Genomic DNA, 22,132 nt, shown 5'->3' with positions numbered 1-22,132 from the left:
TTCTGTCCTGATTCCCTTTGGTAATGAACTGTGATATGGAAGTGTAAGCTGAATAAACCATTTCCTTCCCAAGTTACTTTGGTCATGGTGTTTCATCACAGCAATAATTACCCTAACTAAGACCCTGAAGAACTACCATACTAATTTCCATAGTGGCTGTACAACTTTGTACTTATACCAGCAATGGATGAGTGTTTTTCTTACTTCACATCTTTGCTAGCATGATCTGTCAAGCATTTCTCAACCATTTGAGTGTCTTCTTTTGAGAATTCTGCTTAGGTCTGCACCCCATTTTTCTTTTTTGTTTCTCTATATAGCCCTGGTTGTCCTGGAACTTTCTTTGTAGACCAGGCTGGCCTCACAGAGATCCACCTGCCTCTACCTCCTGAGTACTGGGATTAAAAGCATATGCCACCATATATGGATTGTACCCCCCTTTTAAATTGAGTTTTTTTTCTTGATATCCCAATTTTTGAGTTCCTTATATATTTTGCATATTAACCCTCTATCAGATGTGTATTTGGTAAAAAACTTTTCCCATTCTGTAGCCTGTCATTTTGTCTGAATAATGGTATCCTGTAAATGGATGTTTCTTTGGGCCGCCAGCTCACAAAAAATGACACAGAGACTTATTAATTATGAAAGCTTAGTCAATAGCTTAGGCTTGTTTCGCCAGCTCGTATAACCTAACCCCATTTCTGTTAATTTACTTTCTGCCTTGTGGCTTTATTACATCATCTCTGTATTACCCATTCTTTTTCTTCTCTATCTGTTTGGCAACTCCACCTTCTTGCCATCTCTCTGTCCTGAAAATCTTGCATAGCAATTGGCTGTTTAGTTTTTTATTAAACTAATCACAGTGACCTATCTTCACACAGTGTAAAGGAATATTCTGCAACTGTAGTTGTAAGTCTTCTTTGGTCCTGCCTGGCTCCCGTGGCCTTGCAGTCCCACAGCCGCTCAGACCCAAATAAACACACAGAGGCTTATATTATTTTTAAACTAGATCGCCTAATGGCTCAGGCTTCTCCTTAGCTAGCTCTTACATCTTAAATTAACTCATTTCTATAAATCTATACTTTGCCACATGGCTTGTGGCTTACTGGTACTTTACATCTTGCTTCTCCTGGTGGCAGCTAGCAGCGTCTCCTCTGTTCTGCCTTTCTCCTTCTTCTCTCTCTAGTTGGAATATCCTGCCTGGCCTTATTCTGCCTCACCATTGGCCAGCTTTATTTATCAACCAATTAGAGCAACATATATTCACAGCATACAGAATGACATTCCACAGCACACAATAGCCTTCGCTATGCATAAGGCTGTCAGTTTCCTTAGATCCCATTTATTGTTGTTCTTACTGTCTTAGTCACTGTTCTTTTGCTGTGAAGACACCATGACCAAGGCAACTCATAAAAGAAAGCATTTTATTGGGACTTGCTTACAGTTTCTGAGGTTTAGGCCATTATCACCATGGTGAGAATCATGGTGGCATGCAAGCAGTTGGTGGAGCAGTAGCTGAGAGCTACATCATCCTTATTTGTAGGCAGAGAGAAGGAGAGCAAGACTCAGTTGGCCTGGTGTACCTACCCCCAGTGACATAATTCCTGCAGCAAGGCCATACATACTCCAACAAGGCTGTACCTCCTGATCCTTCTAATCCACAAATAATTGACTAAGCATTTGAATATATGAGCTTGTGGAGGCCATTCTTATCCAAACCACCACAGTGCCTGTGCTATTACTGTTCTGTTTTGGAAGTCTTTTCCTGTGCCAATGAGTTCAAGGCTGTTCTCCACTTCCTCGTTTATGAGATTCAGTGTGTCTGGCCTTTGTGAGGCCTTTGAGATATTTTGGAGTTGAGTTTTATGCAGGGTGATAAGTCTAGATCTATTTGTATTCTTCTACATGCAGCAGCTATTCAGTTTGACCAGCACTGTTTGTTGAAGATGTTGCCTTTTCCCCCAATGTATATTTCTATCTTCGTTATAAAAAATCAGTTGTCCATAGGTGTGTGGACTCATTTTTGGATTTTCAATTGTATTCCATTGATCAGTGTGTCTGTTTTTGTGCCAATACCGTTCTGATTTTATTACTATAGCTTTGGAGTACAATTTGAGATTGGAGATGGTGATGCCTCCAGAAGTTCTTTTATTATTCAGGATTGTTTTAGTTATCCTGGTTTTTTTGTCTTTCCTTAGGAAGCTGAAAATTGTTCTTTCAAGTTCTGTGAATAATTGTCTTGGAATTTTGATAGGGATTACATTGAATCTATTGTAGCACAAATCTTAATTGATCGTAATAAAAACCTGGAGTCAGATATCAAGGTGCAAGCTGAAAGATCAGAGAAGCAGAGCAGCCAGCCACTAGAGTTCTTAACTCTATGAAATCCTCAGCCTGAAAGGGCTCTGAGCTCCTATCTTCTCCTGTCTTATATTTCTTTCTCCACCCAGCCATATCACTTCCTGTCTCCACCTCCCTAGTGCTGGGATCAAAGGTGTGTGCCACTATTGCCTGACTCTGTTTCTCTTTTAGACTGGATCAGTCTTGAGTAGCCCAGGGTGTCCTTGAACTCACTGAGATCCATCTGCCTCTGCCTCCTGAGTGCTGAGATTAAAGGTGTGTACCACCTCTGCCTGGTCTCTATGGCTAACTAGTGGCTGGCTTTGCCCTCTGACCTTCAAGCAAGCTTTATTTGTTAGAGCACATACAATGTATCACCATAGTCTGTAGATTGCTTTGGTAGGGAGGCCATTTTTACTGTGTTAATCCTACCCATCCATGAGCATGGGATATGTTTCCATTTTCTGATATCTTCTTCAATTTCTTTCTTCAATGTCTTAAAAGTGTTTATTATCCAAGTCTTTCACTTTCACTTTTATTTAGAGTTACCCCAAGATATTTTATATTATTTGAGGCTATTGTGAAAAGTGTTGTTTTTCTGGCTTCTTTTTACACTGTTTGTTGTTTGTATATATAAAGGCTACTTATTTTTGTGGGTCAATTTTATATCCAGCAACTTTGCTGAAAGTGTTTATCAGCTGTAGGAGTTTCCTGGTGGGAGTTTAGGGTCACTTATATATACTATCATATCATCTGAAAATTAAAATACCTTGACTTCTTTCTTTCCAAATTGTATCCCTTTGATCTCCTTTAGTTGTCATATCGCTCTAGTTCAGACTTCACTTACTGTATTGAATGGGTGTGGAGAGTGTGGATAGCCTTGTCTTGTTCCTGATTTTAGTGGAATTTCTTGAGTGTACTCCATTTATCTTGGTGTTCGCTCTGGGCTCACTGTAAACTGTCTTTATTATGTTGAGGTATGTCCCTTGTGTCCCTAATCTCTCCTGGACTTTTATCATGCAGGAGTGTTTTATTTTGTCAAAGGCCTTTTCTGTATCTAGTGAGATGATGGTTGTGAGTTACCATGTGGGTGTCTGGAATTGAACTTGGATCCTCTGGAAGAACAGTCAGTTCTCTTAACCACTGAGCCATGTATCCAGGCCTTTAATTAGTGCTTTTTAGAGGCACAGAACTGATAGAATGAATATACATTACAAAGATTTATTAGCTTCGCTTCCACAGTGCATACTTCCTAGTCCAACAGTGGCATGCTGGAGTGGCTGTAAACCCAGGTAGCTAGCTGATCAGTCCATGAGGCTGGGTGCCTGTGTCATCTCAATCTGATAGTGCAGGCCCAGAGGACTCCTGGATAGCTTCTGGTCTTCAGTCCACACTGGAAAGCAAAAGCAGCCGGGTTCTGATATCAGTATTTCCGCAGCGACAGTGGCAGTTGCAATAAAAGAGTCGAGTACTTATCATCAAGGGCAAGGGAACTGCCAAATACCAGTGGCTTAGGTCCCTTTATGTCTAGACAGCAGCCGGCAGATGCCCCCCTTGTAGGGGCGGATCTCTCTGCTCATTTAACACTTCCAGGAAATACCTCACACACCTGCCCAGAGGCTTCTTTTCTAGCGATGCCAGATGCATCTAAGTTGACAACCAAGATTAGCCATTTAATACTCTATTAAAGTTCTGTAAATTTTAACAATAGCAAAATTAGTTTTATTTTTTATGTATTTCAGTGATACTTATTTTTTCACCTTAGTTTTACTGCCTATACTGTGGGTTTTGTGAAAGTAACACTATTTTTGAAAAAAAAATTCAGAATTGAACAAGTTTTCAAGTCATTTCTCACTCTGCATTGTTGGTTTGTTTCTCTGAAATAACAGCGCTCAGTGTACTTGGCTTGACACGGGGCCTCATGTAGCTGAGCTTGGTCTCAGACACACCAGGTAGCTGAGCTTGACCTTGAATTCCTGATAGTCCTTTCTCCTCCTTCCACTGCTGGGATTCCAGGTGTTCCATCACATCCGGCTAGGATAACAATTGCTTTCACATATATTTACTGTGAGTGAAGTGTTTATATGTGTGGGTGTATTTTTGCCTCATTGTGTGGGGAGAAGTCAGAGAACAACTTTGTGGAGTTGGTTTTCTCCTTTCACGTTTATGTGGGTTCCCAGGCTAGAACTCAGGTCCTTAGGCTTGGTAGCAAGTGCCTTTACTCACTGACCGTCTCCCTGGCTCCTATAATAATATTTCTTTTTAAAAAATGGACTCAGTCTGTATTATAAATTATGTACGTGCTACTGATCTATTGTACAACATGGTAATTAAAATCTTAAGCTTTGGAGTTAGGCTGGAATTTAAGTCCTGTGTCCTTAACCTTGTAGTCCTTATTAGCTAGTTTACCGTGTAGAGATAACTTAGTGCTCCAGTCTGTGAGACTGCTGTGCAGGTTATAGGGTATCAGAACAGTCGTCTTCTTTTCCTCCTTCCTTTCTTCAAGTAAAATATAATGAGACGAAGCAAAAAACATCACATCGAAGTTGGACAAGGCATACCAACAGAAAGAAAAGTGTCCTGGGAGAAGCACCACCATGTTCTCGCAGCGTCTTTAGTATGGGAAGGTACTCCACAGGCTACCAAAAGAGAAACACCAATCCAGCCACAAATCCTCTGATCTACAATCCGTCCTGCCTGCAAAATACGCTAGGACAACGGTGGCACAAGCCTGTGGAGTGACCAACCGATGCCATTTGCCTTAAGGTCCACCCCACGAGATGGAACCCATACTTGATGCTGCTTGGGTGACCTGGAGTCAGAGACTAGGTAGCTCAGGGACTTAGAGGAAAACCAGATGCTACTGGTCTGTAACTCAGGAAACGCCAATGGAAGAGGAAGCTAAGGGAGTGGGGGAGCCAGAGGGTTGGAGGATGCCAGGAGAAGAGGGCCCTCTAAATCCCCTGAGCAGAGGCTCTAGGACCTCACAGAGACCGCAGCAGCAAGCACAGGACCTACCTGGGTCTGCGTCATGTCCTGTGTGTACGTATTACATCTTTGAGTTTAGTACTTTTACGGGACTTCTGAATGTGGCAACAAGTGGGTCTATGATTCTAGAATAACAGTTTTTAAGTTAGCAGTTAACCAAACTCATTTGTGGATGATTTGTTTCTGTGGGTGTCTTCTTTTTCATTAAATTTTGAATGCTTTGCTCTCTGGAATTTTTTTTTCCTTCAGGAAAAATGTCTTTATAGGAGGATGTGTGTTCAGAGGTAGACAAGACAGACTGTGCTTGTGTACTGTGAGCACCTTAAAGGCCAGAGCTTTGAACCTAGAGCTGTGGCCTTGCTAGACAACCTGCCACTGAGCCCCGTCCGTCATCACAGCCCTGTTCATAATTCTGTCCGACGTCTGTGCTGTGTTTGGTTTGTTTTGTTTTGTTGCCAAGGCTTCACTGTGTAGTCCTGGCTGGCCTAGACTCACTATATCACTAAGTGCTGGCCAGAACTCAGAGACTCATCTGCCTCTGTCTCCTGAGTGCTGCAATTAAAGGCATGCACCCCTACCCCCAGCTACCAGGGCTAGTTTTTTTTTTTTTTAAGTAGTTACTAGAGAGTAAATTCCAAAAGCAACGGTCATGTGTGTAGACTGTAGTGTAGTTCTTGACAATAGTAGGTACTTTTAAGTGTCTACTGAATAAATAAACAAATGACACTTATAAAAGTAAGAATTTCTATTTTCAACAAAGTATAAGTTTAAATCCCTTACTATGACATGAAGTCCATGATAGTGTAATCAAGTCCCTCAGTCTTACCTATATTCCCTCCTGTTCTGTACTTTAGTCTACATGGTCTGGTAGACATTTCTTGAAAATAATGTCTGATAGGACATTAATAGAAATAGAATATTAATTTTTCATCTGGGGGCATAGAATAAATTTGCTTTCCTTTGTGTGTGTATGTACCGTGATAATAAATAGTGAAAACTTATTGTTTAACCCATTGCTTATAAATGTTTTATTATGTGTATTTCATATGTATATGCTTACATGTGGGCACACGTGTGTGTTTTCATTTCCATTTGTTTTGTGAAGGTCCTTATTTCTCCCTGCCTTTTTTCCTCCCTCATTTCCTCCTTGAAGTGCTAGGGACAAAAATCCGTGGTCTTCACATGCTCTGCTGTTGAGACACACCTAGCTCTAGTTAGCGCTGTTAGGACTTCAAAACCAAAAACCCAACTTTAATTAGCTTGAAGAAGAAAATTTAGGGAATTCTGTTGGTTTCTCTATGTAGGGTGGCCAGGAGGTTGGTTTCAGACCTTCTCCTCTACTGACTCTGAAATGGTAAGTACAGACTGCTTACATGTTTAGGCCACAGTATCCAACTTTAGCAATTGTGCTGTTTGTTTATTACCTTTTCCTTTGTATGTTCATGTGTGTGCGCACCTGCCTTTGCATGTCTGTGTGGAGGTCACAGGCCAGTACAGTGGATGTCTTCCTTTATCGCTCTCTACCTTGTTTTTTGAGATGGGTCCTCTCACTGCACCCGGAACTCTCTGTTTTGTCTAGACTGGTGATCAGAGAGCCCATACGGAATCACCTGATTCTGCTGTCGCTCTGGGGCTACAGAAGTGTACCACCGTGTCTGGCTTTCACTTGGGTGGTGGGATCCAAATCCAGGACTTCATGTTCATAATTTACTAACTAATCTATACTCTACCCAAGAACTACACTGAAGAGATGAGGAAATTAAAATACATAATTAAGTAACTTGCTTGATCATTTAACTAGTTAGTGATGGGCCAAGAATTAAAATCCAGGCTGTTTCTGTATGATTATCTCTATACGCTACTGTCTGTGCCTTGTCTATTGAGAAAAATACTTTTTTCTGTTTCATTTATACCTATTCTCAGACTAGCCATGCTATGCAGAAAAATAATAGCTCTGAGTTTACTCACCTGTCTAGCTCCATTGGCAATCTCAGCACAGAGCACAGAGCAGAGAGTTTCTCTAAAGAAGATAACCACATGGGTACACACACACACACACACACACACACACACACACACACACACACACACAAAGTAAATGTTTTGTTGACCATGCTGCTTAGCAACAGACTGTTCCATATCAAACAATGTGAATAGTGCCATATGTTACAGGCCAACAGTATAATCAGTTTTGATTTGAAGTAATTAAATATACTATGTTTTTGTTAGGCAAGATCATTTGCTAGTTGTATATTGAATAGCTAAATTATGCAGATCTTAACAAATAAACTTATAAAAATAAATCTGTTTGGGAAGTTTCAAGATGTTTTCAAGCTATGTATATTTAGTTTTTATGTAAAAATAGCAAGTTCTTAGTTATATAATATAGGTTATGTGTTTGTACATGCCCAGATTTTTTTTTTAAATTTTAATATTTTTGATATATGTTTAATAAAAACATTAGAGAAATAGCCCAATACTTGATGTCTTTTTGCAGAATTTATTTTAGCTACTGATTTTTAAAAATTAATTTTTATTGTTTTAAAATTATGTATGTCTATGAGTGAGTATGTGTACATGTGAGTACACATGGCCATAATGCCAGAAGAGGGTCTTGGATCCCCTTGAATTGGAGTTACAGGTCAGTAAGCCACCTGGTGTGAGTGCTAGAAATCAAAGTCAGGTCCACTGCAAGAGCCAGTATGTACTTTTAACTGCAAGAGCCAGTATGTACTTTTAACTCACAGAATTTTTCTACCTGATTTACCTGCTTTAGGATATGAGAGGTATTTTGGGAGTAAGACTTACTTCTAATGGATATAGAAATTAAAAAATAAGGTCTTAATAGAGTCATTATGCAATTGTCAGGATGCTAGGAGCCAAAGAGATATTTTGTAAATAATTAAGAAATGGAAATCAAAGTATCATTTATGTTCAGAGAGAATCATTGATTTCTGACTCAGATGCAGACTTCCTTTCTACCTAAGCAAGGCATCCCAAATGCTGAAGCTTCATGGTCTCAAGACAGTTACAAGACTAGTTACCTTGAACCATAGAGTAACATGTCTACACCTTTCTAGCCAGGAATAATAATAAGGAACAAAACCCCTCTGTGTCTAAAAACTATTTTCCTGGTCTTCAACATTTTGTGAATTTTCCTAGGGTTTAAGCTACATAAAGGCAGGGAAAGAGTCCAGGCTTCCTTGGTACTTAACACAGAACTCTGCACCTTAGCTAGCATTCAACAAATATCTACTAAATCCTCGAGATATTGCAAGCTCACGTTCTTTTAGGTCTCATGTTAGTTATCACCATCCTTCTGAGGGACCAGTAAATGAAGTCCCCTCTGTTCCTATTGTTCACCACAGTAAGCCTTTTTTACATATTGTACTAGTCTTCTAGCCTCAAGTGCATTTTATAATCACAGTTTTCTTATCTTTTCTTCTTCTTTGTAAGCCCCATGAAAATAGACATGATGCTCATCTTGGTTACCAGTACACCCCTGTGCCCAGGATAGATACAATCCATATGTTTAGTGAACGGATATATAATGAGTTTGTGAGTTGATTGGTTGATGAAAATATTGTGGGCAGAGGATGGAAGGAAGCTTCTGTTGAACTATTGCTCCTAGGAAGTGATTCAATATTTGCTAATTCACAGTTGATAGCAACTGTATATAACATAGAATGTTCTATAAATAATGAGAACCATTTGTATTTTTTTTTTTTTTAGAGAAAAGGAAAAACAATTTTTGGTTGGTTGCATTCATAGATACAGATTCATGAACTTAAAGAATGCTTAAATAATAATGACTCTGGGCCCTTGGTACCTGAGTTTTTAAAGGTCTACAGAGCGAGATCCAAGACACGCATCAAAACTACACAGAGAAACCCTGTCTTGAAAAACCAAAAAAAAAAAAAAAAAAAAAAAACCCAAAAAAACAAAAAAACCCAAAAAAAAAAACAAAAAACAAAAAAAACCCTAAAAACCAAAACCAAAAAAAGGGGGGAGGGAGTAAGAAAGGCTAAGGTTGATGTAGATAGACTCATGAGTTGGGTGAGAAAAGCATTGAGGGTAAGGAAAGGCTAGAGACCTGGGTAGTTACTTCTCTTTAAGTTTAGATATGGTATAGAGATTAAAGGAAGAACTTACAAATTTTTGTACTTAGCAATTGGGTTATTCTGAGGAGTAGTGGAATATTTCAGCAGAAGAAACTTGACGCCTGCCGACCTTAGTATGTCTTAACCTGTCCCTCCAACTAGTATGGCATTTATTTATAGTATCATCTTAGAAGAAATGAGGACTTTCTCCTCTCACCATGCATCTCACTGGAAAATCAGTCATCTCCCCTCCTTCCCTTCCTCCCTCTTTATTTTCTGTTATTGTGTGATTAAACATTAGAGTTTTTACTGTGGTTGTCACTGCTGTTTTTGCTACATCTTTCTCCTATTGATAACTTCTTCCCTCCTTCTCGCCTTTCCTTTCTCCCTCAGTTCATTCATGCATACTAGGTATATTAGCTACTTTTCTATTACTGTGACAAAACACCATGATCATGACAACTAACCTTGAAAACAACGTGTTTAACTGGATTTGGGTTTCAGGAGGGCTAAAGCTAAGGTCCATGATGGCAGAGCAAAGGTGTGGTGGCAGGAATGCCTGAGAGCTCACTGACTGCTCTTCCAAAGGTCCTGAGTTCAATTCCCAGCACTCACATGGTGCCTCACAACCATCTGTAATGAGATCTGGCACCCTCTTCTGTGTACATAATAAATAAACAAATCTTTAAAACATCACCACCAACACCAACAACAAAGACATAACTTATTATTTTGCTGAGGAGTACCTATTTTATAATAGTTATATTACTAATCTTTTGAACTCTACTGGAATAATTTTTACTACTAAAATGAGAAAGGTGAAAAGATAACTTTCATTTAATATGAATTTAAAAATATTTATATTTTATTTATGTATACGTGTTTATGTGTGTGCGTCTTTGGAGGCCTAGGTTCCTGAAACTGGAGTTACGGGCTGTTGTGATCCCCATGATACAGGTGCTGGGAAGCAGAGTCGGCTTCTCTCCAAGAGCAGTACACACTCCTACCCACTAAGTCAACTCTCTGTTACCCGTAATGGGAAACTTAACACTTAGTTCACGAAAAGAGCATCCTGCCTTCCCAAACATGGTTGTATGTGTGAAGTTTTTTTAAAAAAAAAAAAACCAGGAAATTACTGGTATCTACAAAGAATTATAAAAAAAAATGTGGTTGATATTAAATTATAAATCTGGCAGTGGAAAGAATCAAAGAAATAAAGAACATACATTCTTAGCTGAGCATTCTAATACAGATACGTCAAAATTGTTGGTACAATGGAGTGCTACCTAATAGAGTTTAAAAGACAGCTGATGACGCCAGGCAGCAGTGGCACACCTTTAGTCCAGCACTCGGGAGGCAGAGACAGGCAGTCTGTGAGTTCGAGGCCAGCCTAGTCTACAGAGCGAGTTCTAGGACAGTCAGGGTTACACAGGGTCTCAAAAAAAAAAAAAAAAAAACCAAAACAAACCAACACAAACAAGTATCGATCATATGTGCTTTAATCTGCAGTGGGTCTGAGCTACACAGGAAGTTCTAGCTCTCTGATAGCCTCAGAGAACCCATGACAAAAGACAGCTCATGCCCTGTGTTCTCCTGCCCACGGCTGCCAAATGCTGCCAGCTCTCTCCTTTTCGGCGTGTGTTCCCTTCTGGCTCTGGCTCTGCCTAGCCTCTTGTTTCGGGCTCCACTCATTTTGCTGGCTTTGGCTGTGTTTACCTTTCAGGATTTGCTTCCTCTGTTGGCCCGGTGGGTCCCATACCTCCTGTCTACTTACTGTTCATTTCCTTTTCTGCATTCAGCTTTATTGCTTTCCTTCTGTTCTTGATAACTTACAGAGTTACAATGACTTGGAAACTAGATGGAGACATACTGACCTACCATATCTATTTGCGTGTATAAGAGTGACTACAAAGACACCGCATGATGTGAGTGATTTAAACTTTCAGCCAGCGTTCTAAACCTTAGCAATATTCTGGAAGCCTTGAAGAACACCCTGAGCATGGAGATTGGCCTGTCAATAAATTATAACTTACCTGTAGTTATTGCAGATTGTGTTTTTTAAACTAAGGATCATAAAATCAATTTAGTAGCACTAAAACTAGCAATTAAGAACAGAGAAGACATGGAAAAACAACAGCCTACACTACTGTCTATTTCACTCAATATTTGATAGAATTTCATTTCGGTTATACACATTTGCACAAATATGTATGCTGCATATAAAATGTATTGATTACTATGTGCCACATTAAAAAAATGAATATAATTGTATAGAACAGAGGTCTAATCTTTTGGTTTCTGTGGGTCATATTAGATGAAGAAGATTCAATTTGGGGCTGGAACGATGGTTCAGAGGTAAAGAGCATGGACTGCTCTTCCAAATCACATGCAGGCAAAAAACTCATACACATAAACTAAAATGAAAATAATTATTTTTGGGGTGGTTTTGAGATAAGGTTTCTCTGTGTAGCCCTGGCTGTCCAGGAACTCACTCTGTAGACCAGGCTGGCCTTGAACTCAGAATCCACCTGCCTCTGCCTTCTGAATGATGGGATTAAATGCATATGTCACTAAATTTTTAAAAACAAAATAAGCAAGATTAAAACGTTGTTTTGGGCCACTCATTAAATACACACTGATGAAAGCTGATGAATGAAAATAATGTCTGTGTATATTTTTATAATGTTTTTTAACTCAGAAAAGCAAGAATTCTCACAAAATAATTCTAATTATGTAGGCTCTGTTCAGAGAATCTTTCAAAAAGAGTGGTTGTATGATGGGACACACCTTTAATCCCAGCACTCTGGAGGCAGAGGCTGGCGGATCTCTGTGAGTTCGAGGCCAGCCTCATCTACGTAGTGAGTTCCAGGACAGCCACGACTGTGTAGAAAGACCTTGTCTCAAAAAACAAAAACAAAAAAAATTTTTTTTTTTAGACAAGGTCTCACGTAGCTCAGACTGTCCCAGAACTCATTATGTAGGGTGACCCTACGTAATGGACGTAGAGAACTTCTACCTCTACCTCCTGAGATTATAAATGTTCACCATCATGCTTAGTTCATATAGTGCTGCACATCAAACCTAGAGCTTCATGTATTGTGATAGACAAGCACTCTACCAGCCGAACTATATTCCCAGCTTGGAGAATGCTGGTGTGTGTGTGTGTGTGTGTGTGTGTGTGTGTGTGTGTGTGTGTGTGTGTGTGTGTGTGTCTGTTCACATGGGTAGGTGTGTGTACAGGCCAGACATCATCCTTGGGTATTGTGACTTCGAACCTATCTATCTGACTTTTTGAGACAGGATTTCTCACTGGGTCCTGGGACTTGCTGTCTGAGCTGGCTGTTCAGTGAGCCCTTGGGATTCTCCTGCCTCTGCCTTCCCAGTGTGGGGATTTTAAGTCAATATGCCTCAATGGCTGGCTGTGTTCCTGCGCGCTGGAGATTGAACTCAGGCGCTCATGGATGGTCACAGTGGACACTTCACCGACTGAGTCCTCCCAGCCCACTTGGGGAGGAAAGTCATCAAGCAGGCTCCAGTGTGCACCACTAATAAACACAGTGAACACATTTCGGTAATGCAACACTGACTTTTCTAGTTATTTATTTATTTTTTTAACTATAAAAGAATACGAGGACATATAAAACTAGTGTGATATTTGGTATTGTATTTGAGAATTTGGTATTGTATTTGCACCAGTATCAGGATCAGTGGGCATAGCTGCACTTCTCAGTGAGATCTCCAAGTGCTCATCATACATTTTGGTTCTAATTTTGCTCTTCGTGTGCTCCGTTCTTGCAAATAGTTGTCCAGAAGTGTGGGTGCTGCCAGAAGATGACCACAAGAGATGTGATTGAGAAGCTAGGGCATTTGTTTCTGGAAGTCAGAATCTATAAATGCCTAGTAAAGAGAAATGAATTACATCTTCTCAAGGTAGATGTCAGAATGAAGCTCTATTCTTTGTTTGAAAACTGGCAGGTATCATACTTATGTCAAGTAAAGATGGAATAGAAAATATACCTAAGTATTTTCCTGAAAAATTTCATTGTTCGTAGGATTATGTTTAGCAGAAATGTCAAAATGCATAAAACTATCTTCCTCAATTTGAGTTTGCCATAATTTCAGTTTCATTTCTAATACTGTTACGATTTTCACTGGGAAGTTATGACATAAATTTTGTTTTTGATACCAAAAACAGTTTGATAACATTATAAAACATGAAATCTTTTTAACATTTGGCCTGGACTTAGCCATCTTATTTCAGAAAAGTTAATGAAGTTTTCATAGTCAACATCAGCACTTTTTAGGAATTCTTGATATTGGTGATGATTTAATTTCTTGGCCACTGTAAATCTCTTCCTTGATGATGATTTTCGTGATGTTACCCATTTTCAATGCTTTTGCATATAAATTTTCTTGATGTAATATGCAATTATGCTTCATTAAATATGAGTTTTGGGAAACAGTTGCATATATTAATTTTATAGGTACCTGTTTTATATGTACTATCACCATTAATAATTATGCTAGTTAGGGTTTTTTCTTGTCTTTTTTTTTTTTTTAAATATGTCGACTTGAAGTAAGCTAGGGTCATTTGGAAAGAGGGAAGCTCAGTTGAAGAATTGCCTCCATCACATTAGCCTGTAGGCAAGTCTGTGTGGTTGTCCTCATGATTCATGACTGGTGTGGGAAGACCCAAGTGTGGTCCTGGGTTGTGTAGGAAAGCAAACTGAGCAAGCCACGAGGAACAAGCCCGCCAGATAGCAGCTCTCCTCCATGCTGTCTGCTTCACTTCCGTCTCCCTCTCCCTGTCTTGCTTGAGTTCTTGCCCTGGTGTCCCTACATGATGGACTGCCATCCGCAAGATGAAACCAATCCTTTCTTCCCTAAGTGACTCTTGCTCACAGTGTTTGTCACGGCACCGGAAAGCTAACTAGGAGCATAACTAGACTAGTTATGTTGACAGTAGACATAGAAAATCATTTTAACACATTTGTTCATACATTTCTCGACTTAGTTGTGCCTCTTTTTCTTTAAGGTAGAGTGATCTTCATTTATTTAGGAAACGTGAGAGCGTTCCTTTACTAGAGGACATTGTCACAGCAGCAGGAATGTTCGAGATGGATGTGCCCTCCAGCCCTCCCCTCCTTTTTCTGATCTTGTTTGGTGTTTTACACGAGTCCTTCCGGCAGCTTGTCTTCACTTACCTCTATGCTCTCCTCGGCTGTTTTTGGGGTGACTGTCGTACACAATATTACTTTACAGTAGTCCCAGTGCTACCTGTTTCCTTTGTTTTTATTTCTCCCCAGTCAGTTTCAGAGATAGCCGCATTTTCCCAAAGAGAGTGCAGTTTCCCATTTCTTTAGTGACAAGGGTTGAGAGAGTTAATATCAGGAAAGGGTGAGTCAAGAAAGGATGAGGAGGAAAGTGTGGGTCACAGACAGGAGAAACAGAGAGAACCTTGTTGAGTCAGTGTAGTGACAGAAAGAACAACCATCCATGAGAGAAGCTAAGACACAATTGAAGTACAAAGTGTAAAATGTAAAAAAACAATAGATGAAACAGAAGATATTTAGTGTTTCTATCTAGTTGGGGTGCCTTGGCTTGTCCTTTCCCTGGGATTGACTTTTGTATTATTCTCTAAGGTGGGGCCGAGCCTGATTGTCTCAGCAATTCAGCTTTCCCACGTTAGAAGACTTCCTGTGTAGGAGGTCAACTTTTAGCCAGATTTCCCAGGCCGAGCTCCTCCTTCCCACCTGTCAATTACAGCCTTGTCTCTGGTGCTTTGGGGGCACCCGTGGGGCTCTGCGCTGAGGCCGTGAGGGAGTGTGGGGCTTGCCTGCCTGTGCTTCCTTTGTGTCTGGGAGGTCTCTTCCTGGTGTGCTCCTCAGAAGACTGCAAGTGTTTCTGCAATACACTTTCCACAACCCCTTGTATCTTGCCAAGGCAATGGTGTAGTGTGTTGCCTTTCCCAGGACTTGTCTCCCCAGTGCCCATTGAGAACCAGAGCTTCAGAACTCTGTTCCAGTTTTCTGTCCGCATTTCCACAGCCTGCCAGGCTCTAGCTGTCTGTCCACACATGGAACCCTGGTTAAATTTCTGACATTCTGACAGTCTCTCTATGCCCTCTAGCTCCCAACCGACCCTTTCCATAGCTTTTGGTTTAAAGTCAGCTGGATCTGTTGCTGATCCTGACACTACCATGGTGCCAGGAGCTTATGGTGAGGGCTGCTCACCTGATGGTGGATGGAGTGACAGAGAGCTGTGTCAGTGGCCCCTCTCCCGTTCATCCATCTGAGCCCTCTGAATTACGAGTATTGTCCACACTCAGGGCAGTCGTTCAGTTCTAGTAAGGTATCTAGTAATGTCCTCCCGAGAGGTGCCTCACTAATCTTACAGTGCTGCTTCATTCCGTTGAGTTGACATGACGAGCTATTGCACACTATAAAACGAACATATATTTGATTGAAAGAGAAGATTTAACCTATGTTCTTGATGTAATTTTGTAATGAAAAATCCTAGGTTTTTGTGTAAATTTTATTTACTAGTTTTTGGTCTTCTTTTGAGAAGATAGATGCATTTCTCAAGACAGTTCTTAGTCATTCATGGAAAGTCCAATTTTATCAGTCTTTTCACTACCCTGTGTAAGATCCTTCTCAGTCTTTAATATTCAGTCCTATTACATCTGCATACCTGCAGCTATGGATTGGTCCAGTCTGCTCTTCATTCCCTGGAAATTGTGAAAAGAGTGTACAGATGTAGGTCTGTGGGGTGACTAATTTGTCTTTAATGAGGGAGCATAAGTGAGTAATGCTAATCCCAAGGGTGATTCACTAAGGGTGCCACATGAGGTGGGAGGTTTTGTTGTTGAGTGTGTCTAGTTACTCACATCATATCCACTAGGAATTGACTGTCTGTTTATGAATCAGTTCCTGACCAGGATTTGGATCATATAAAAATCTTATCTCAGTAAGAGAGCCGACTCGGTTTTGGATGCCGAAGGACTGCAGACTTGAAAGAGAAGACTTGATTGGGTTCTAGTCACTGCTCACACAGTGTTTGCTTGACTTTGTCCTCATCATACTGTAGTCATGTGAGGAACCTATGGGAGCATGAATATGAATGTTTTAGTTTAATACACAGTGTTTAGTAATGTGAGCTTATGAGACTGACTATGTTACCCCCTCTAGTTCTTTTAGGCATAAATAAAATTAATTACTAAGCCTTTAAAAATTCATTTATAAAATCTCGTGTTTTATTTAAAATATTTAGCCTTTACTTCAATTTATTCTTAAAAATTAACTAAGCCAGGTGGTAGTGACGCAGGCCTTTAATCCCAGCACTCAGGAGGCAGAGGCAGGTGGATCTTTGAGTTCAAGGCCAGCCTGGTCTACAGAGTGAGTTCCAAGACAGGCTCCAAAGCTACAGAGAAACCCTGTCTTGAAAAACCAACTAAACCAAACCAAACAAAAACAAAACCAAAACCCCCAAACAGCAACAACAACAACAACAACTAAGAAGTAAAATAGAAATTATTTATTTTTAGTTAATATTACCTTATTTACTATGGTACCTTAAAGTAAGAATATGTAGCAAAACTTGTGATTAAAACATTGTTTTAAAGAGCACCAGAGATTTAGTCAAAGAACAGTTTATCTGGGGCTGAGGTTGTAGCTTAGTAGTAGTGTGACTGTAGTAGTGTGACTGTAGTAGTGTGACTGCCTACCGTGTGTGTGACTGTAGTAGTGTGACTGTAGTAGTGTGACTGCCTACCGTGTGTGTGTGACTGTAGTAGTGTGACTGTAGTAGTGTGACTGCCTACCGTGTGTGACTGTAGTAGTGTGACTGCCTACCGTGTGTGACTGTAGTAATGTGACTGTAGTAGTGTGATTGTAGTAGAGTGACTGTAGAAGTGTGACTGCCTACTGTGTGTGTGACTGTAGTAGTGAGACTGCCTACTGTGTGTGTGTGTGACTGTAGTAGTGTCACTGTAGTAGTGTGACTGCCTACCGTGTGTGTGTGTGACTGTAGTAGTGTGACTGTAGTAGTGTGACTGTAGTAGTGTGACTGCCTACCGTGTGTGTGTGTGACTGTAGTGGTGTGACTGTAGTAGTGTGACTGTAGTAGTGTGACTGCCTACCGTGTGTGTGTGTGGCTGTAGTAATGTGACTGTAGTAGTGTGGCTGTAGTAGTGTGGCTGTAGTAGTGTGACTGTAGTAGTGTGACTGCCTACCGTGTGTGTGACTGTAGTAGTGTGGCTGTAGTAGTGTGACTGCCTACCGTGTGTGTGACTGTAGTAGTGTGACTGCCTACCGTTGTATCTGACCACAAATCTATAGGTAGAAATTGCTGCTTAGGACAGTGCACTCAGTTGTGCAAACTTATTTTTTTAGGATCAAAGAAGAGCACAAACCGCAGCCGACACAGTAAGTAACGTGTTCCGAGTGCAGCCGACGGCCGCTGCCCCTCCGCTTGCTGCACCTCCGACGGTATTAGCCTCTACTAATACTGGATGGCTGCAGCCGGTGTGTCTTCCGCTTTCTGACTCTCGGGCTTGGTAGACAGCTGCTGCAGCTTCTTACTTCATCCACATAGTGACTGGATAGTTTTCTGCTGCCTGCTTGTGGACTAGTTAAGTGTTCAAACTTAATTTCCCTACTTCCTGATTGCCTGGTGATAATCGGAGCTCACATTTCCATTGGCTGTAGCTTTTCTGCCTTTCTGTGTGTGTGTTTTGCTTTTTTAAAGAAATTATTTTGGGTAGAAAACTTTGAATCTACATTGTTATTCTTTTGGTTTTTCAGTCACATTATTTGCTTATTTAAACAGGTGGTTTCCCTTTAGTGGGATCACTGAACTGGTAAATAACGTTCTTCAGCCCCAGCAAAAACAACAAAATGAAAAGGAGCCCCAGACGTAAGTAAGCTGGTCTACATAGACTAGATATTATCTGTGATACATAATACACTGAAGAGTACGAATTTAAATCCTTCCCTTGGGATGAGTGCCCTCAGAGAGGGAAACTGGTCAGTAGCTCTGCCATTAGCTATTCCATGGAAATCTAAAAAGAAAACAAGGGCAGCTTAGAGGCTAGTGGAACAGAATAGGTAACTCCCTTGTTTAATATGAATATGTAAGCCACATTTTCCCAGAAAAAATATATTTCTCTAATAATATAGGATATTCTAGAGTATCTCTAAACAGAAATAGTAGAAGACAGTAAGCGGAATTAGCTCCTAAATTTGTTGTTTGGTCAAATAGTTTTGGATAAGTTGTTTTAAATGGTTAAGCAGATTTATTTATTGTAATAATTCTGAGAACCTAAGTATGATTAGATCATAGCATTGTTAACTAAACTTATTTGACCACCAAATCCTGTTTTCACTGAATACTTTATTACTTTATTAGACTATAAAACATAATTTGGGAATACAGTAGTATATTCTAACAATGACTTGAAACATGAAAAACATAGATTCCATTTCTTTTAGTTGTTAATAGATTTTAAAACACTTTAAAGAAGTTGTTTACAGGTTATACCTATTATTAATTGCATAACAGAAAAGTGGACAAGTCATTTGAGCTTACAGCCTGTTGATTGAAATTTATTACGAGATCTTAACTACTTGCAGGGGAGTCTAAAATGTCTAACCATGTACGCAGGAAGAGAGGAAAACTAAATAATGAGCAATAGAAATATCTACTATAATTAGTTCACATTTGATTTTTCATTTATTTCTGATGGAAATTTTCCAAATGAATAGCTCTTGCAGTAAGAATAACTCTAATATTAGCTCCTATTTCAGTATTTTTCTTCAAAAATGCTGTAATGGCTTGGATTGACTGAATGTTAGGGTTAATATCATAATGGAAATCCAAACCTAGACGTGTATTCAGAAAGGACATTGCTGTCTCCAGTGATTTCAGGAAACTAGTCCTCTTTCATTTGGATAGAGGCTGTTTGCCTTATTTTTTTCATTTGTTTTATTCAAGAGCCGTTGACTGTGTTTTTTCTAAAGATTATATGCTTGGGGGATTTCAAAGATTCTCCTGTCTCACGTCTCCTGAAAGTGGTGTTCGGTAGTGCAGGAAAAGTGGATTGTCTTTCTAGCTATCAAATAGGAATCCAAGGATCAATATTAAGCTTTTATCAAAGGGCTGATTGTTAAACAACCCCTCCCTTTCCGGTCTCTCCTCTCTCTTCCCCCTCTCTTCCTTTCTTCCTCTCTCCTCCTCCCCTCTTCCTCTCTTCTTTCTCCCACCTCTGCTCTCCCTCCCTGCCCCCTCATTTTCTCTCCTCTTCTCTTTTTTCCCCTCTCTTTAACCTCCTCCTTTCATTTCTCTTCCGGAAGACTAGATCTTTTGATTCCAGGTCCAAGAGTTCCTTACTATTTGTATCTATTCAAGATTAGACAGTAATGGTTTTGCTTGTTTACGTAATATGTAACACAGCAGAATCTAGATCAGAGATGAAAACTTAAAAGAACAGAGCAGCCTGTTACTAATTCAGAAGAGGTGTGGTCCTTCAAAGTATTGATCATACTGTTTTGAAGGCTAATACCAGAGTAAATGGAAGACTTTCAAAATAGTGTAATTTTTGTCTGGGTGTGGTGGCACACGTCTTGAAGCAGTCAAAGGGCAGAGGCAGACAGGTCTCTGGGAGTTAGCCTGGTCTACATGGCAAGTTCCAGGAAGCCAGAGCTGCATAATAGAGGCCCTCTCTCAAGAAAATAATGTTAATTTCACATTTCCTTTATTATTTCTATTTTTCTCTGAAGACTGATGATACTATTGGCAAAAGATCTTTCTTTCTAGACTCACTCACTGGTGCTTGACTGGTCATGGTCAAAGCAGTTGATAAGTAGTTGTGAGATGCTCCAAGCAGTTGCTGCACAGGTACAACATAGTTTTCATTCTGAATAATCTAAAATGACTGCACTTGTTGTGTACTTTTGAACCATCTGAATTTTGAACCATATAAATTCTTATATGAAGGAATAAATGAAAACTAATATGTTGTATTTGTCTCATGGTGCATACCTATAATTTCAGCACTGTAGTAGTATGACATAGCAGAGATCATAGCAAGATCTTCTCTGAAAAGAAAGTATGAAAGTGCTACTTGCTATATTTATGCAAAGAAGGCATTTAGTGAGAGATGCAAAAATTGAAGATGTGCAGCACATTGACTTGTTCTATAGTGACTGTATCTGGAAATGAGCATTGAGGCCAAGAAGCTGACTGTTCCCAGCCCCCATGCTCCTTTCCAGGAACAGTGCCTCCATCCTTGAGGTGAGGGTAACTTGTGTCCTGACCTCCACAATCCACTATGTTCTACCTTGCATCATTATTTCTGTCTGTTCTTATTTAGGCTATACGTTTTCCACAAGATATTTGTGAGATATATCAGTATGATTTGAAGTAGCTGTACATCATTTATTTGCTTTGCTGTATAGTACTTTGATATCTTAGTAGGTTTCATTTTATTTCCTTATTTAGTCTAAACTATTTTGTCTTAATTTGTAGTTTTTTTTTTGGCTATTAGTAGTGCTGCTTTATACATCTTGATGACATTATTTTTTCCAGTTACCCTGGAGGATAATTTTATAGTTATTTGTAAAAGTAAGTATTTTAGCTAATGAAAGATACTTTCAAACATTAAAGTTGCTTACTGTCAGGGTGTTTATCTCCATTTTGTCCCTGGTTTATCTGATAATGCTACATGTGCCGTTCACTGAGCATGCCTGAACACTTGAGGATTTAGTGACTCAGCATGTGGCCTAGAAGAGAGCAGGAAAGGCAAGCAAAGAAGCCTGCAGAGGAGTGACAGGATTTATGCTGTGTCACGTCCCTGCACTGTGTGAAGTAACTCAAGCTTCATAGTTTGTCTCTGCTCTATGGGACTTGGGGGAATGGAGCCAATAAATGAGGTGGACCAAAGTCTCATGCAATAGCCAACTTTATTCAAAGCGTCAGACAATTTGTACTTTGAGGGTTAAGAGGAGTCACGTGAGTCTAATCACAAGGACAAGACACATGTGGCAAAACATGTTTTTCCATAGAGACATATAAACAAATAGCAATAGCCAGTTGTAATGAATAATCTGAAGTAAACTCACTCCTATTGGCTACACCCAAGGGACATGAAACCACATTCCAAGAACAATTCTGTGCTTTGAAGAAACTGAGGTCACAAGTTTGTCTTGTCTACTTTTCTTGGAGTTTTCTCACAAGCACTCAGAATTCTCCTCGTGCGACTCCATTCTTGGACTGTGTTCTGATAATAGTTAATTATGTTGACTATGATTAACTATGACGAAGTCATACCAATTTTTAGAAATGCAAACAATGTCATCAGAGTTTTATTTATTTTTTAAAGGCATGATATTTTATATAGGTGGCCGGGCATAAAAGCATTTTACTCCTTAATTTCTCCTTTCTTCTTTACATTCTTTTTTTTAAAAGAAGCGTTTTCCAGTTGAAGGTAGAGTGTCTGTGCCCCCAGTGGCCTCAGAATGAGTTCTCTGTTCATCTCCTTCTAAGATGCAAAGTTGAGTTTGTTAAGTAATGAAAGTTTTGGAGAAGCTATGAACACACTTTCCCTATTAGTCAAGAAGGATTATGTATATATTGAAGACAGATTGTGCTCTCATTATAATCACAAGCAGAAAGTATTTTTATTTATTTTTAATCCCAGTCTCTAATTTTGT

General features: G+C 39.7%; 1 protein-coding gene across 37 annotated transcripts in view; it reads left to right on the top strand.

Moving 5' to 3' along the window:
* Positions 1–22,132, top strand: part of Rims2 (regulating synaptic membrane exocytosis 2) — a 491,805-nt gene that overhangs the window by 55,027 nt on the left and 414,646 nt on the right. For 26 of the 37 annotated variants that reach the window (XM_076555844.1, XM_076555837.1, XM_076555848.1 and 23 more), the window contains exons 2-3: positions 17,816–17,848; positions 18,252–18,338. The exons of the other annotated variants lie outside the window; for them this stretch is intronic. In XM_076555844.1, the coding sequence (XP_076411959.1) occupies positions 17,816–17,848; positions 18,252–18,338 (120 nt within the window). The remainder of the gene's footprint in view (positions 1–17,815; positions 17,849–18,251; positions 18,339–22,132) is intronic. 37 annotated transcript variants of the gene reach the window in all.

This window comes from Peromyscus maniculatus, chromosome 20 (genome assembly GCF_049852395.1).
Source record: "Peromyscus maniculatus bairdii isolate BWxNUB_F1_BW_parent chromosome 20, HU_Pman_BW_mat_3.1, whole genome shotgun sequence".
In the NCBI taxonomy this organism is placed as follows: domain Eukaryota; kingdom Metazoa; phylum Chordata; class Mammalia; order Rodentia; family Cricetidae; genus Peromyscus; species Peromyscus maniculatus.
The sequence above is the reverse complement of the archived record's forward strand: the minus strand, read 5'-3'. Positions and strand labels throughout refer to the sequence as shown.